Source organism: Platichthys flesus, chromosome 6 (assembly GCF_949316205.1).
Source record: "Platichthys flesus chromosome 6, fPlaFle2.1, whole genome shotgun sequence".
Taxonomy (NCBI): domain Eukaryota; kingdom Metazoa; phylum Chordata; class Actinopteri; order Pleuronectiformes; family Pleuronectidae; genus Platichthys; species Platichthys flesus.
The window spans coordinates 7,955,120-7,972,442 of record NC_084950.1 but is presented as its reverse complement, the minus strand read 5'-3'; the positions used below and the strand labels follow the sequence as shown (position 1 = coordinate 7,972,442).

Genomic DNA, 17,323 nt, shown 5'->3' with positions numbered 1-17,323 from the left:
TTTATACTTCTAAAGCTCCCTGAACTCTTTCTTTAGTCTAGTTTCTCCACTTGGAGTAAACACTGTGATTAGTGCATCTGAAAAGTGTTTTTAAGTTTTCATTTTCAAGTTTGCTGTCGGGACTATATATTCTTTCTGTCTTCCCTGGGTGACGATGGTGATCTAAACTGACAGGCAAGTTTTTTAGGTTTGATTTCAGCAGTGACTTTTGGTTATCTATAGATCTAGACTCTCACACAGACTATACAAACTATAAAGAAACAAATTATAGGGTTAGGGTTAGTCACAAGGGCCATGAATGTGTCTGTAACTTTCCTGTTGATCCTATGACTCTGCATTTATTGTACTGGTAAAGAAAACTTAACCATCGCCTCATTTAACTGTGTTTTCATAACGAGGGAAGTATGAAAACATTGTGTTCTTCAAGATAAAGGTACAGGTGACGTGGGGGAGTGTCTCACCTCCTCTGAGTCATCAGGACATTTTACAACATGACAAATCTAGGTGTGGTCATATGTCCACAGCTGTAACCTCGTCACAGGCAGACCGGAAGCAGTCAGCCCCATCGTATCATTCTTACCGGAAGCAGTCAGGTGCTCCACCGGAAGTCCCTTCTGTTGACGATCGTGTGTTTGGTTTTCGGCTTCTCTCTTCGCCGTTTTTCCGTTTGAAAGGTTCTCGGTTGATTCACTGCGTTGAGACGTGTCTTCAACACTCCGCAGCCCGTGTTGAACAGGAGGATCCCACACAGAGAACGAGTCATTGTCTCAGCTGTAGTCGGGCCCGAGGCTGGGCTAACGTTAGCCTAGCATTCAGTCAAGTCCTGCTAGCTGGCGTTAGCTTGTGTTAGCTGTCAGACCCACAGAGTAAAGACAGTCCTCACTTAAACTCGTTTGTGGGAGAAGTTAAACAGATACTTAGAAAACATGGCGGTTGTCAACGATGCTGCGCTGAAGAAAATGCTGAAGGTAAGACCGCAGCTAAACTGATGTAGACAGCATTAGCAAGTTAGCTTAAGTTGCTGACGTCAAACACGGCGCTATTAGCTAGATAGCCAGTTAAAACTTCCTGGAGTGAGTCTTGCTTTATGCTTCTCTACAGATTGAGTATATTAAATAGTTTATTTTACAAGGTTCGCTAAGGTCATGGTAATTGGTTTGGGGAAGAACCATCAATAATCACCTGTTACATTCCCTGGCTGTGTAGCATATTTGCTAACATCACTAATGTTATTAAAATCATGATTTTGACTATGACTCCACAACGTGTCATGCTTTTGTACAACATACACATCTTTTTTCTAATATTGGCGTCTTAATGAATACAATTCCACTTTGATAAGTGTACTTGTCTGAAGTTTAAATATTTGTTTCGTCCATATTAAAGTTTCTGTGCTTTTCAGCATCTGTGTCTCTACTTTAATTTGTACTGACATACCTGTTTTTTTCTCTGTCCGTGTTTTCATTGCCCAGCAATACAAATACAGGGATCTGACTGTTCGTGAGATAACCAACGTCATCTCCCAGTACAAGGACCTGAAGCCAGTTATGGATGCTTATGGTAAATGAAATGATACTGGGTGCATCTTATATGATTGTATGATGCTCAATTTGTTGTTGACATGGGATGTTCTTGTGTTTCAGTGTTTAACGACGGCTCCACAAGAGACCTGATGAGCTTGACAGGCACCGTCCCAGTGAGCTACAGAGGTAAAGAGTGTTACTCTTCTTTTCTTCAAAAACAGTTTCTCTTAAAAATTTCGTTGCACATCGTCCCATCAGTAAATTTAGTTTCTTTGTAAAACTTCTCAATCGTTGGCCCAAATACTTTAAGCATTGGACAAGTGAGGTCGACCAAACCAAAACACATAAACATGTAGAAGCATATGTATCTGCAATAAAAGTCAGTTCTTCATTAAGTTTTTTGATTCCACTTAGGACATAGTATGCGTCTTTTTACTGAAACATGTATTGGTGAGCTTCTCACCAATACACTTACACTTTACTTTACGTAAACCGAAAGTACTTGGCGTACTTTACACTTAACAAATACAGAGCAATAACTACCCCTGACTTTGATAGTTTTTTGTATTTTTGTGTATTTTCTTGTTATGTGTTATGCTGAGGTTGTGATCAAACCCTTACGACAAAGAAATACAATTGAGGCTTGGTATTTTTGCCAAAGTTTGTTTGAAATTTGCAAAAGATAGCACGACTACAATCAAACATATAGAACTTGAAAATACTAATAAATTTTGTATAAAACGTATGAAATAATGCATATTATAATGCCTGAAAGTCTCATATGGGATGAACTGGTTTGGCTCCACTTTAAATTGAATCCAGTTGTTCTTAATTTCTTGGTTGTGTTTGATTGCATTGCTACCCTGTCTGATATTGAGACAAGTTGCAGGAGATCTGCTGCACTGTGAAATGTATTAAATTCACATGCACCATATCATATTTGCTGTGTAATAATACATGACTAATTTCCATTTGCATTGGTAAACCGACAGCAAAAGGATGGCTTAAAATAGAAAAACACTTGGATGAACATTCAGGGGGGAAAGAAGAGAATGTTGAGATTTGACAGGGTCAATATTTACTTTGTGAGTTTGCTTCTTTTAGGCAATGTCTACAACATCCCAGTGTGTCTGTGGATGCTTGACACATACCCCTACAACCCTCCCATTTGTTTTGTCAAACCCACCAACGCGATGATGATCAAGACTGGCAAGCACATCGATGCCAATGGCAAGATCTACCTGCCTTATCTACATGAGTGGAAGCATGTGAGTGCGAGGTCGTTAATCATCATATCAAAATATAGTTTATTCAGGCAATGCTAATATGTGGGGAAAAAGGCATAGATACATTTCGTTTCATTGTGGCAGTGGCTTTTGGAAATCCATGGATGTAGGCTCTAACATAGACTACTGTAAAGTATAGAAGTAAGTCATACCTCTGATTTTAAAATGGGGCAGTGACTAGGACCATGAATGTAACTGAGCTCCAGATAAAAATGTTAGCTGTGACTTTCCTGTTGATCCTACGACATGAGTGCTTTTTTTGTACTGGTGAGGAAAACTTAACCATCACTGTTTCTCCTACAGCCCCAGTCAGACCTGTATGGTCTCATTCAGGTGATGATTGTGGTGTTTGGAGAGGAGCCTCCTGTGTTCTCTCGCCCCACTACACAAGCCCCTTACCAATCTTTCCAGGCAGCTGGACCCCCAAACCGTGAGTGACTTGTTTTTTTTTTGTAATTGTAAACAGAAAAAAGTTTTCAGGGTAATCCACAGACCCCTTTTCTACAAAGTCATATGGTGCTCGTCAGAGAATTTACATCCTAAAAACCCTGGTTCAATATGTACACTTAATCTTCTATACACCAGATGGCGCTCTTAGCTCATCCTTAAAACATCTGACAGTTCATGTGTCTGTTAGGGTGAGTGTCCTTTATGTTCGGTATGTCAAGGGACCTGATTGTTTCCATATCACTCTCTATCTCAGCCGCCTACATGCCTGGTATGCCCGCAGCGTCACCATACGGTCCGAACGCTACCCCGGGGTAAGATGTTTGCCAAGCACTTCTCTAACTTCTCTCAATCCAGATAACACATCTATGCTCTATTTCTCTAAAAGAAACCTGTCCTGGCTTGTCTGTTTGGTTTCTGCTGTAACATTGCACCTGCATGCATATCTGTTACTGGGAAACTGTACAGCCAGGCCAATTGCATCATAAAGTTAAACTTCAATTCAAACCCTTTTGAAACTAAATAATGTAAAGCGTCTGCTATCTGTTGATCATGTATCTATTTGCAGAGGCTATCCAGGATACCAGTTCCCAGTGGGCAACTCATACCCAGCCACTGGCGGCCCTGCACACTATCCCACCCAGACCCCAGTCTCCACAGTTGGTATGTGTTACATTTAGGATCAGGGGAACTTTATTTCTTCCTTATATCAAGGGTGCATTTGAAGGTCTGAATCTGCACTGGATTGAAACAATTTAAGGAATCTGTCCACTCAGAAACTAGTAGATAGTATTTCATTTTACAGCAGTGTCTGGGTTATTGTGAAATTGTATTACAATGGTTTATATTAAACCAAAGGTTCAATTCACACCAGACAAAATTATATCTTTACCATTTTCCGTGGTCTTTAGTCAACTAGAAATCAAGAAACTTGACCTTCTGACTCCGACTCTCTCACCTTCTGATTATGATGAGCTGCCACTGAAAGGTCATCCCTGTAACTAGAGTGGGGCACATTAAAGGCCAAAGGGTAGGATGAACCCGAAAGGAAATGGAACAGCCCCCTCCTGCTCCCCACACTCTAAACCTTAGTAGAGCACAGTGCTATATTTAGAGTTGGAACAGTAACTGCATCACAATGACAGACCTCTGATAAGGGAACCCATCTGCTGCTCCCCAACACCAGTTTGAACCATTGAAATGCTGGTTAGGGACCAGCGTGCAGGAGGAGTTAAACTCCCTCCTACATTTTGTGAAATGCGTTTGAGTGACCACCGCCCTGATCTCAAGGCAGATCAACTCTGACATTTGTAGTGCTGTGTCCAGACTGCTCGTGAAGTGATCGTGACCCTGCAGACATCCATCAGTGCTTTTACACTTACACAACCTGGTAAATGGCAGCTTTGAAGATGTACTTTGCGATGGGCTTTTATAAAACCTATATCTACAGTAAATATGTAGAGTACAAAATATTGCACCTTTAATATCAAGCTTCACTAAAAAACATTAATAAATGTTGAATGCCTTTTAATATATTAGGTAATCAGGTAAAATACTGTTAAACTACAGCCTTAAAGTTAAGAAAAGTACAATTTATTGCAGACATTCTGTTGGATTACACCAGTTTCGGGAGTTTCCTTTTTTTCACTTATTCAGAATTATTCAGATGTGTCACAAGCTTTGTGCATCTGTTTTCGCAACCTGAAGGGGAACTCAAATGATACTTGATACCGTAGATATTACCCAAGTAATGAGCTTTATAAATGAACATTGGCTCAGGAGGTAGAGTGGGTTGTCACATAACCAGTAAGTAGTTTGATTCCCGTCTCTTTGATTCCGCTTGCCAAAGTGTCATTGTGCAATTGTCCCTGAGAGCTGTTCCATCTGAACGGAAAAGCTCTGCAAATAGAAATACTGTACATATATGTGTGATTGGGCAAATAAGGTAAAGCTCTTCGAGTGGTCATCAAGACTATAAAAGTGCTATATAGATGCAGTCCATTTAACATGAGCATCTACTGTCAATTACAGTTTTAAGAAAAGTCTGACACTCATCCTGTCTTACGTCTGCCCAGTGGTTTGTGAGGACATTTTGGACGATAAACAACTGTTCAATCACTGCGTCTCATTGCTTCTTAACCTCTTCATCTTAAGGTCCAAGCCGGGATGGCACCATTGGAGAGGACACCATCCGCGCATCTCTGATTTCAGCAGTAAGTGACAAACTTCGCTGGAGGATGAAGGAGGAGATGGACAGAGCTCAGGCTGAACTGGACGCCCTGAAGCGAACAGAGGAAGACCTGAAGAAAGGACATCAGAAACTGGAGGAGATGGTCTCAAGACTGGATCAGGAAGTGGTGAGAGTTATATATGTATTTTATATGTCCACTATCAACATCTTTTCCATAATACCAAAATTGACCATTGGTTTTATGGTTGTAATTTTGTTTGTAGACGGAGGTTGACAGAAACATTGAGCTGCTGAAGAGAAAGGACGAGGAGCTGAGCGAGGCCTTGGAGAAGATGGAGAACCAGACAGAGAACAATGACATTGATGACGTCATTGTGCCAACGGCTCCTCTTTACAAACAGATTCTGAACCTGTACGCTGAGGAGAACGCAATCGAAGATACTATCTTCTATCTGGGAGAGGCTCTCCGCAGGGGCGTCATCGACCTGGAAGTTTTCTTAAAGGTGACCACCCGTGTCAGAAATATGAAAAAGAGAAACAAGTGTTAGCACGTTTTTATCCTGAGATTTACATTCCCCCCCTATTCTCTTCTGTTACAGCACGTACGCCTCCTGTCCAGGAAGCAGTTCCAACTTCGTGCCCTCATGCAGAAAGCCCGCAAAACTGCTGGACTCAGCGACCTCTACTGATTCCCACACATTACCTGGAAGCGTTCATATCGTCAATCTCTCGTCCTTTCCCTTCTATCCCTTTTTGTTTTATTCCCTCCTTTAACGTCTTCTTTTATTTTAAATCGCTGATCCTTTTTTTATAGAAATTCACTATGAAATCTGAAAGAAACCAGAACAGCAACGCTTAACAACAATTGGACTGTTGTGTGTCAAACAGTGAAATTTCAAACTGTATGGCCACAGTTGTACATCATTTATATTTTGATCTGACCAAATACTTCTTTGGGATCATTATGCATCAGCAGTCATGAACCAGACAAGACAAATGATTGACTGTCGTTGACACAAAAAACTTTCGCCATACAGGTAAAAATGAGGTGCGAGCTTATTCTGTGTATGATGTGTGTGAGTGTTTGTGGTGAAGCTGGGTTGTGCGTTATTGTGTCGACATGTTTATGCTGCATTACACCCTGGTCCACAGGTTTTTGCTCTTTGTCAGACAAAGTAGTTTGGCTAGTAAGCACAAATTGTCAGGGGCTAGCGGCGAGGGGCTTTGTAGAGAGCCCCATGTGTCCGCTGTCCCACACCCCTCATAATGAAAAAGGTTAGGCTGTGATATAAATACCCAGGGCAACCTTTCATGAAGGACGGGGGTTCAGCCTCAGGATTTAGTTCTGCCTGGGGTCTGGGTCATGTTCAGTAGCCATGGAGTCAAATTAATCTCCTCTCAAGTAGACGTGATGATCAACGTGGCCCTGAACTTTGTTTCTGTGTTCCTTGGGTCTATCAATGAGCTGAATTCTTGTGAGCAACCCATCCACTTACCCACACTACACTTTATCTTTCCCCTGATCTGTGTTTTGTCTCCGTGATGGTGTGAGTGAGGCTGTTTGATCGCATGTCAGCTGCTCAGGTCTACCCTCTGACTGCATTAACCAGTCAGTCTCGTACAGTGGTCGTCTCACTCTGTACACTGTCTCTAACTAATGCAGGTGGCTGTCTTGACAAACTTAACTCTAAAAGGAAATCTTTTTTTTTTAACTTTTCTATTTCCCTTGTACTGTCCACTTATTCTCAGTCCTGATGAGAAGTTTAGATTTTCAGAAAAAAAAAGTTGTGAATATGCCAGAACGTTGGAGGGTAAAACAAATAAAAAAAGGACTATGTACTAATCAAAAAAAGTTAACTTATGTAAAGTTTGCAAACAGGTCTCATTTAAATTAGCCTTTTACTAAATGCACTTTGAATTGTATGATAGAATATCTGCTGTTGTTTTTTTTTTCTTTGTTTCCAAATCAACCACCTGTTCTTTTATATCTGTAGATTTATGTAAATCAGTAAAAATAAAGTAAATCTGATTTCAAGTTTCATCTCTCTGAGATCATTATTCCAGTATAACTTTTTTACTTTAAGCAAAGGAGGTTATTTTGCCCCTTTTAGTCATTGAGTTTGTTTTCCAGCAGGATCGTGGAAAAAATACCAAACAGGTTTTAATGAAACTTCAATGGAGACAAGCCAAAGAAAAACCATTTCATTTTAGCCTGGATCTGGACAAAGGGGCAGATCCAGAAATTGTTTTTTATTTTCTTTTACATTGCCAGATTGCAACTGTTTTTTTTTTTTCATAATTCACCATCTTCTCAGGGATTGATTTAAGGATCTGGATGAAAATCCTTATTTAGAGGACTAATCTGTGAGTGTGAGAATTTGGTATAGCTGTTGGGCCTTGGTGGGAGTATGCACTCTACTTAATCAACTTCTAGTTCATAACTGTTTGATGGCTTATTGATCACAGTCATATCTCTTATAGTTATATCTCTGTCATGCACACTTGTTGGACAAACAACCAAGAGAAGCATTAATGAATAGTTGTTGCAGCAGTGACCAGATTTCTCCAGCACAGAAGCTTCTAATCCGCTGCATGTATTGACCCATAGATTTGCACAGAGAGCAGCTGATTCAGCAGCCATGTAAACATGAGCTGCCTTTCGCTGGACTGCACGACAAACACAGCAAAGGACAAAGCACACGTCAATATCGTCATCCTGGCAGATTTATTTGATGTTACGGGGCAAATGAGAATCAACATTCAGCTGCCCTGACAGGAAGAGTCTGTGAGGGATCGATCAACCCTATCCAATGTTTAAACATCAATACATAAATAGATCTCATCTGTATTTTTACGTCATAAATAATAGTATAGTTCTCAATGTTCTTTATTTCCCAAAACACAGGATTCAAATAAATACAGACACCCTTTGAGGGTATTTAGGGTGCGCACACGTACAACACCTTCAGGATTCTAACCTTCCGTTATGATTCATAACCAGGATTCCAGCTGAATCTTTCCCATTGGGTCTCTGTTACATTATGACAGTTTACCTTGTTGGCACCCCCTCTAAGTCTCTCCAGTGTGGCCTTCATTTGTAACAGCTTGCCTTTTAAATATATATATTTCTCTGTCAGTGCACTTGTGTGTTTTTTTGATTTATTTTGATTTCAAAGGCTTCGGTGCCAACCAGTAAACTGCTACGCTTCGCTGGTCTCAAGTGACTTTGGTATCAAAGGAGTCCAATGATTGAAATCGACTCTCTAGGAAGCCTAAGTCATAGAGAATGGAATATCTCCATTGTTTTCCAAATTAAAAATTTAACAGAGATTCCCAAGTGGAAATAAAAACAACCAGTAACGGCCACAGAATACGAACGAGGAGTGCACAGAAGTAACAGCAACAGTACACGTAAACATACAGTACATAGAATTATACACTACACTCAATATGCAAAGGCCTTACAATTGATGTATAGTGAGGACAATATGTAAATGCCCCCTCACTTCATCACTGACTGAGGTCGAAGGCTAAAAGGTATGAGATCCGCTCTGAATATTTAGTGATGGAGGAAGGAAGGCAGCAACAGATAATGATACCCATGTCAACTAAAATCTAGTTTCCATTGGTTTAGCTACAAACACGTGGACATTTTTATAGATACTCAAAAGTCTCATTCGTCCATTGCCGTGCGGGACACAGGTGGAGATCAACCACTCAGAGCTTGGTTTGGCTTGCGGGTGGAGCTGAGAATTCAGAGCCTTCCTCTTCAGAGGGTGAGCTCCTTCTGTACACCCCACAGGGTCTCAGCGCTCTTCACCAGCTGCTTCTCCTCCTCGGCCTTCAGTGTCATGTGGATGACGTCTGTCAGGCCGCTGTTGCCCAGGACACAGGGGATGCTGAGGAAGACCTCATCCTTCACTCCGTGCATTCCCTAGCAGAGGAAGAAGAGGAAGAGGAGGACCAACCCGTTACTCATCTGCACACTGTTTGGTAAATGAGTCAACAGCGGGAATACAATGATCTGGGATTCGTCCGACTTGCTGCCCGGCACCTCACCTGGGCCAGTGTGGACACGGGGTGAACTTTGTGCATGTTCTTCAAGATGCTTTCCACCAGGTCAGCCACAGACATGCCGATGGCCCAGGAAGTGTAGCCCTTCAGCCGGATAACCTCATAGGCTCTGCAGTGCACAAACAAAAGGATAATAAAACAATTTGAAGTGAGAAGAACGGCCATGTCTCATGGACGAATAAGACAATCAAGCTTCAGTCAGATTTGGTATTAAGAACAAAGTTACTCTGTCTGAATTCCTGTTTATTCAGGTTCTAATGCTGTTTTGTAGGGAAAGTTTGTAGTTGCCACTCCTGAATTTCTGCTGTGCACACAGCAGCTCATGCTGTAACTATATCTGGTTCTTGTTAATCATTTATGAGGAAGGCAGTGCACCAAAAACTAAAATCCGGTATATAAAGTTCAGCATCGTAAGCCTTGGAATTAACTGAAGAAAAAGACAAACTCCCTCTTGACCTAAATCAAGTGAAGAGTGGCTGACACTGGAATCAAAGGAATGATACAACTTAAGTAATCAGTGGTGATTAAGTAACCTTTCTTTAGTCAGGAATTAATATAGTAATTTCTTTCATTAAGGCAGAACCTGGATGTTAAAGTGAGTTCATGTAGTTTTGTGTAACAGAGAGCAGCAGATCTATTGTGTGTGTTGTGGCAGCCCGGCTGTAATGATAATAAAGAAATGCCTGCCTCTGCTTGTCTCTGGGCTCAGTTCCATGTTAAAATTCCTCACCTGAGCAAGTCTGCGCGCTTGGATTCAACTGAGCCTGCTGGGACGTTTAGTCTTTATGTTTATGAATAGTGGTGATCAGTTCCCATTGAGCCCTACAGACCTGTTTTAATTTTATGGCTCCGACTTTATACAATTACAGCCATAAAGCTGCTGGACAGATATCGTCCGTGCAGGTGGCAGAGTGTGAGCAGGAAATGTTTCAGCTACATGCCGGTTCACTTAAAAAAAAAAAAAGAAAAGAAAGGGTCCTCACCCTTCAACCACCATCTTGTGAACCTCCTTCCAGTTCTCGGTGTCACCCTCAGCCCCCATCTTTGGGTTGAGGCCCTGCAGAGAAACTCCGGCCACGTTCACGCCGCTCCACACGGGCACTATGAGAAACACACATGAGATTGTGAAACGTGCAAATGATGAAGCTATATGAAATGATTTGCTGTAGACCAACAAACATTCACAGCGGATGATGTTTATCGTTGAATCTTCGTACCACTGGAGTCTCCATGCTCTCCGATGATCCAGCCGTGACAGCTTGAAGGGTGGATGTTGAGCTTCTCTCCCATGAGGTGGCGGAAGCGGGCGGAGTCCAGGTTGGTGCCAGAGCCAATGACACGGTGACGGGGGAAGCCGCTCAGCTTCCAGGCCACGTAGGTCAGGATGTCCACTGGGAGGGAGAAGAATGAATCAGCAACATCTCAAACCGTACCGCACTTTCTCCTCTCACACGTTCCGGCCCCCCCTCATTCACGCTCACTCCCTCCTCACCTGGGTTGGAGACCACCATCAGGATGCAGTTGGGGCTGTACTTGACGATGTTGGGGATGATGAACTTGAAAATGTTGACGTTCCGCTGCACCAGGTTGAGTCGGCTCTCGCCCTCCTGCTGGCGGGCGCCGGCAGTCACCACCACCACCTTGGAGTTGGCTGTCACGCTGTAGTCTAAACAATGGATAGAGAGAGTGTTCTGATGCAGCCACTGAAGTGAGCAAAAAATAAAAAAGGTTCCCAGCAAAAGTTGTGGTTAATATTTGTTAATTTTCACCTTTGTCGGCCACAATCTTGTGCGTCTTGAGGAAGAGGGCGCCGTGCTGCAGGTCCATGGCCTCACCCTTCAGCTTGTCCTCCATCACGTCAACCAGAGCCAGCTCGTCACACAAGTCCTGATGGTACACATGACAAAGAGTAAGACATTCTGACAAGTCAACGCACAATTTGTACCGTGTGTTACAGCAAATCTAGTAAAGACTGGAGCTACACTGAGACCTGTGCCATATGTGGAGGATCTCTGTTATTCCCAGAGGTATTTTTCACTTTTATATCTATTTACAGAATATAAATATGGAGCCATGTATCGGCTCATAAGATGCATTATAATATGAATGACCCCTGGCTTCTCTTGGCCTCTGTTCTTCCTCGGCTCGCTAAGATCAGGCTATATTAGTGTGAAGGGAACCGGACACTAGAAGGGAAGTGCCAAGATTCCACTCCTTCGTCCTCCTTCTACCAAACAATAGAGAGGTTTGGCTGTTCTCAGGTCAGGGACTAGTTTGCATAACCTTATTATTCCATCTATAATGCTGAGGGTTTGCTCTCATTCAGGTTAATTTAATCTACTCCATAGCCATAATTTATATCAGATCCAAATAAAAACCAGAATCCAGTGAATTTAAATGTGGTTTCATAAGGCGACTGTTGGGCCTTGGAGGAGGTTCATTCTAGTTACTACTTTAAAAACTCTGTAGCCTCCTTCATAGATTTACCTTCACAGTGTTCATACCATCTACGTTTTCTCTTGGCTCCACTACACTACAATGATATGTCACATAAAATCAACTCTTTCTCTCCCGTCTCACCTTCAGCAGGACGCTCATGGCGCAGGCCATGCCGACCATGCCGACGCCCACCACCGTCACCTTGGTCTGGCTGCCAACAGGCTCCTCCTTCATCACATGGCTGATCAGCTTCTCCTTGGTGGACATCTGAGAGCAAATAAAAGAGGCACAGTGAAGGTGGGAAGAAGAAATAGTCAAAGGGAAAGGACAAGGTCAGTGAGAGGGCGTAGAAATAAAGCAGGTAGGCAGAGTGTAATAGGCGGAGAAGGAGGGAGGGTTAGAGATGCATCATGTATGAGGTGGTTATTTAAAGTTCCCTCACAAGCTGGGACGCATGAGCACGTTCTCATCCCATGACGATTTGGATTCACTTTATTTTGTCATCACAGAAAAGGGAGTTTCTGTAAAGGGGTCGTGAAAGTTTCCCTCTTTCATGACCACACAACACAACTTCTATCAACCGCAAGTTCCTGTTATAAACTTCCCAAGTCTGACACTCCTCATTATGTTTACTTCCTTATATGGTTTCCTGATAGTATTTGCTCCTTAGACCCCTCTCCAGGTCTCCACAGCAACCACTGTCTGGGAAAATTCCACTGGCGTGCGGTACAGACCGTCCCCAGCTGACGTCACTCTCACACACTCTACCATTTATGCTTCCTGTCTGGGCTGGGCTAGGACTAGGCGGGTGGGCTGCCCCGCTTTGCAGGCTCTTACATCACCAGCGTGATGGCGTCGTGTCTCTGATGTAGAGACGCAGGTCACGTGACACACAGGACATGTGGAGTACCTGACGGGGCAGCGTGGTGCTTTGTAATACCTTCCACAAGAGGATATTCAAAACCTCTCCAGGGTGAGTTTGCACACAACAGTAGGACATGGTAGGTGGGACAGTCATACCATATGTCCCTCTATCCAATTATCTCTCACTCAGAGCGAACTGAAGGCTTATTACATAGCAGGACGTGAACCCTGAGGTCAGCTGAGTGATAAGAAAACCCTTTGTTAACGTACAGTAAAGGATTACAGCACATGTTCACCACTGCCTGTACAAACAGCCATATTACCACTTAACTTCACTGAATGAGGATTACAAGAAGGATTATTAGGAGCTGAAAGAACTTAATGTGATGTGTTTGGTAGGAGTGAGAGTGAGACGGCTGTTTAATGCCAGTCCTTGGATTATATGAGTTTCTGGGACTGTGTCACACAACTGTACGACTATCACAGCTTTCTGCATATGATCATGTTTCCCGGCACATAATGATATTTACTTTATCAGACCCCAGCAGCAGGGTAAGTTATTAAGGGTTTACTGAGCTCTGATAGGGTGTCAGGTATCACAGCGGTGCTTTAGTCTTTCAAGTCACTATTTGGATGATGTGATTTTACAAAAAATATGACTTCATCCAAACTTGCATTTTCTTTCATAGATTCCACATGTTGGGGGAAAACTGTCTTTTCTGTTAATGTAATTTTCCAGCTGCCTAATCTAAAAAAAAAAAAAAATGAAATGATCAGCCATATTTTTTAATAATTGATGTGATCATAAAAAAATTGGCAAAGCACTAAAACACCAGTGTTGATATTATATCACCAGCAGCATCGCTTCACTATAAGACCTGCCCCCCCACCCCCCCCCCCCCCACCCCCCCCCCCCCCACCCACAGACCATGATGGTGGGTACATCGCGTTTCATTCTCACGTTCCAGCTCGACACCAGCTGCGGACGTGCACTTGTGTAACAGCGCGTGAATTCGGTCTATTACATCAGCACGATCCTCTGACGTACTGATCCAATACCTTGTGATGTACTGATCGATCACTTAAGGGCTCTTATATCGACTTATTATAATCATATTAGCAGCTAATGTTGATATTTTGCATTTTTACGCGTGGATACTATTAGGCAGTGACTCTATGATTATTCTAGGCGCATGTCCATTATTTAGATTCCATCCATCTCGTGTTATATGAGACACTGCGGGGGGGTAGGAGGCCTGCGTCATGCCGCCTCGACTATTTTGAAGTGATCGCTCTAAAACAAAAAAAGTGCACACATTATTACACCCATGTGGAAAAAGGCGTGAGCAGGAAAAAAAATAGTGATTCCGTAACCAATCAATCGATAATCATGGACGCCACATCCCCCCTGGCATCCTGGTCTGTCGGGATGATCCTAAAAAATGCGCATCAGGTTGATGAAGTCTCTTTTATCAGCTCGGATCCCTGAACAAGGAAATGGATTGGGGATAAAGTCCCGGATGAGCCCGAGCGAGCCGCACGCAGCTCACAGCCCGGTGTCGTGTCGGTCTTACCTTGAGGTTCGAGTAGCAGAGCGGGTGAGAACTGGATCCGGACTGTGGGTCTTCCTCTTCCCGGTGGGCAGCTTGTCTCCGCAGAAAGAAGTGCCGCTGCGGAAGGGGGCGAGGCTCTTTAAAGGCTCCTCCGCCGAGCACTACGTGCGCGCATACGCAATGAGCTGAGGGGGCGGGGCCTGAGGCCACGGCGGCGCATGTTGCCAGTCACGTCCCGTCTGGACTCAGACCGGATGTGGCGCGAGGAGCGTGTGCGCATCATGCTTCGTTCTTTTTTCCAGCGCGAATTCCTCTTCATCATTTCCAGTGTTCACGAGTCAGTCAAGCAGGTTGAAGCAGTGATGAAGGTCACACCATCTTCATGTTACAGGAAACACACACTAATGCTTAACGCCTAGTTTCATAACACAACATAATCCAGTATAATCCAGTTTTTATACAGATTATACTCATCATCGCAGCTCAACAGTGTAGCAGGGGATTTCTAAAATATGTTTCATGCAATAAGAACAATAAAACAATAATAATATTCACAACAATAATGTGAATAATCCTAATAGTAATAATAATGATTAAAATTACTCCAGAACACGTACATTTTCACCACTTTCTAATTTTCTGCAAATTTCGGTAAGAATTTCAGCATGTTAAAGCCCCACAAAAACCCAAATCATTTTCCTGAAAAAATAAATAAACAATAATAATCCTTACAATTTCAATAGAGCCTTACTTTATCTCACTCTGTTCGTTGCTTGGTCCCTAATAAAACAACAACAGCATATACAGTAATTCATATTTGTTTCCTGTATCATTATAGCTGCTGATGTAACATTAACACACTGGGGAATGTTTTAGTTATACAAGGCAACCCATGCTCCTGGCTTTGTATGAATTGTAAGTTATTTGCGCCACCTGCTATTTCCTGTTTGTAATTTCAACACAGTTAAGGTTGTGACTCAACCAGCAACTTGTGTTACCTATCTGGACATAATAGTTGCAGCATAGCTTTTCAATTTGTATTTGTCATACTGGGTCAACAGTTGTCTCACACTGGGACCAAACCTTTGTGCTCTCTCAGAGATATGTGAAGTTGTGTGATGTATAACACTTTCCTATTGTGTCATTCAGCATTCGGGGAAGCAATCTTTCAAAAACTGGATTTTTTTGTTTCAAGAGGCATCACTGAATCTACTTTAGGTCGAGACTCACACTTAAGTTGCCTGACAATTCACCACAAAAAATGGTCAAGAAACACCAAAGCAAATCCACAACCATCACTTTAAGATCTATGATACTTTTAAACATTAAACCTTTGTCACAGCCCGGCTCAATGTCTGTGCCAAGGAGGGAGAAGACACGAGTTGACTGACTTCACAGGCACACCTAGTGTCCAGGTGAGGGTGGAGGGGGTCACCACACCTTTGCTAGTAAAACATCCTTCAGTATACTGTTCTCGAATCAGCAATAAAATGTTTGACACATCAATGTTAAAAAAAATTGAAAGACCCACTTCCATCTCTGTTTATTGGTTTTAAATACTTGTTCACCGGCAAATAAGAGTTCAATTTATGTTTATTTTGCACATGAACATGGGTCAAACACCCGTCGTGTAAACAATAATAATTCACAAGAAAACAAATTGTCAGCTCAGACAAACAAAGACCTACAGGAGGTCATAGGTCACATGTTAGATCACAGAGGGCCACAGTTCATGTTCAGGAGACTCCTTGGAAAATGATGGAAGAACAAGCAGGTCCCAGATCATCCAGACTCAGTAGAAGTGATCTGTTAGTTTTTAGAAGACAAACAAGACATTCCAAAAGAAGCAGCTGTAGTACAATGTTTCTGCAACCCCCAAACAGAGAGGCCCCTTATCCCCTAGTCACCCTGACCACACTTCTTCTAGCAGCAAAAGTAAGAACATTATATAAGTTTATGCCAGTTGTCCTTTTTATATTTACATACAATTTCTTTGATAAATACATTTTGTCATATATTGAATTTTCTCTGTTTTGTCAATTTTCACTTGCAGGTCAAATTGTAGCCACAGAAAATAAATCCTTATAGTGTTGTCATGTTTGCTCAAGGACCCTTCAGCAGGCCAGATGTTTACTGACACAGAGGTTTGAATCTAGGTCGTCAAGTCGATGTACATTTGTCAATGAATATTGTCGCAGAGGCAGAAGTCTGAAGAGTGTGAGGCTTCACAGCAGAATAAAGACTAAATCCAAATGATGAGATTCACATACATCCAAAATGGTCAAAGAAATATGGGTCCATGCAAGCTAAACAAAAGAATATCATTATTAACTGATAACACTTTATGTATATCAATGCCCTCCTCCTCTTACATCCGGTTTGTTTTGTTTATATAAATTTCTGTTTGCATGTCCAGGTATTTACCACACTAGTGTAATAAGTTAAACTCACCAGCAGGTGGTGCTATTATAAAGCCAGTAGAACAAGCATCAGGTGACCTCTCTTCTTCACTTGCAACATTGCATCACTTTACCAAAATCCTAATTTACAGACTGTTGAGTAACATTAAATCTACTACTACTACTAGTACTACTACTACTACTACTACTACTAATAATAATAATAATAATAATAAGAGTATATAATAAAACTGAATAATAAAACTGCTTTCCAAAGTCAACACAAAATATGCCACAAAGATTACAAGAGGTGTAAATAATACAATATGTACATGCATAGATACATTCATATTAACACACTCACAGTAAAACAGATTAAAAAAAATCTAAATTTATTAAACCACCAGCTCACACAACATAAGTACAACATATCAGTCATTTCCGTCGAGTAGAGCTGAAGATGGATCGGTTTCTCCTGAACATGTTTCACAGGTTTGAGGTAGCGAGCTGCAAAATCCATCCTTTCTCCACATCATAACACTGCAGT

The 17,323-nt window shown here is 42.1% G+C and overlaps 2 protein-coding genes across 2 annotated transcripts; one reads left to right on the top strand and one right to left on the bottom strand.

Moving 5' to 3' along the window:
* The first annotated feature begins 29 nt into the window (after positions 1 to 29).
* On the top strand, positions 30 to 7,482 carry tsg101a (tumor susceptibility 101a). Its single transcript, XM_062390897.1, has 10 exons — positions 30 to 968; positions 1,473 to 1,560; positions 1,644 to 1,709; positions 2,628 to 2,791; positions 3,113 to 3,239; positions 3,513 to 3,570; positions 3,825 to 3,919; positions 5,411 to 5,613; positions 5,711 to 5,950; positions 6,047 to 7,482. Exons 1-10 carry the CDS (start codon positions 927 to 929, stop codon positions 6,134 to 6,136), a joined length of 1,173 nt encoding a protein of 390 aa, XP_062246881.1. The 5' UTR covers positions 30 to 926; the 3' UTR covers positions 6,137 to 7,482.
* A 671-nt stretch (positions 7,483 to 8,153) lies between these two features.
* ldha (lactate dehydrogenase A4) lies at positions 8,154 to 14,557 on the bottom strand. Its single transcript, XM_062390898.1, has 8 exons — positions 14,399 to 14,557; positions 12,102 to 12,227; positions 11,291 to 11,408; positions 11,014 to 11,187; positions 10,739 to 10,912; positions 10,505 to 10,622; positions 9,507 to 9,630; positions 8,154 to 9,381 (listed from the first exon to the last, which is right to left on the bottom strand). Exons 2-8 carry the CDS (start codon positions 12,225 to 12,227, stop codon positions 9,217 to 9,219), a joined length of 999 nt encoding a protein of 332 aa, XP_062246882.1. The 5' UTR covers positions 14,399 to 14,557; the 3' UTR covers positions 8,154 to 9,216.
* Between the last annotated feature and the right edge of the window lie 2,766 nt (positions 14,558 to 17,323).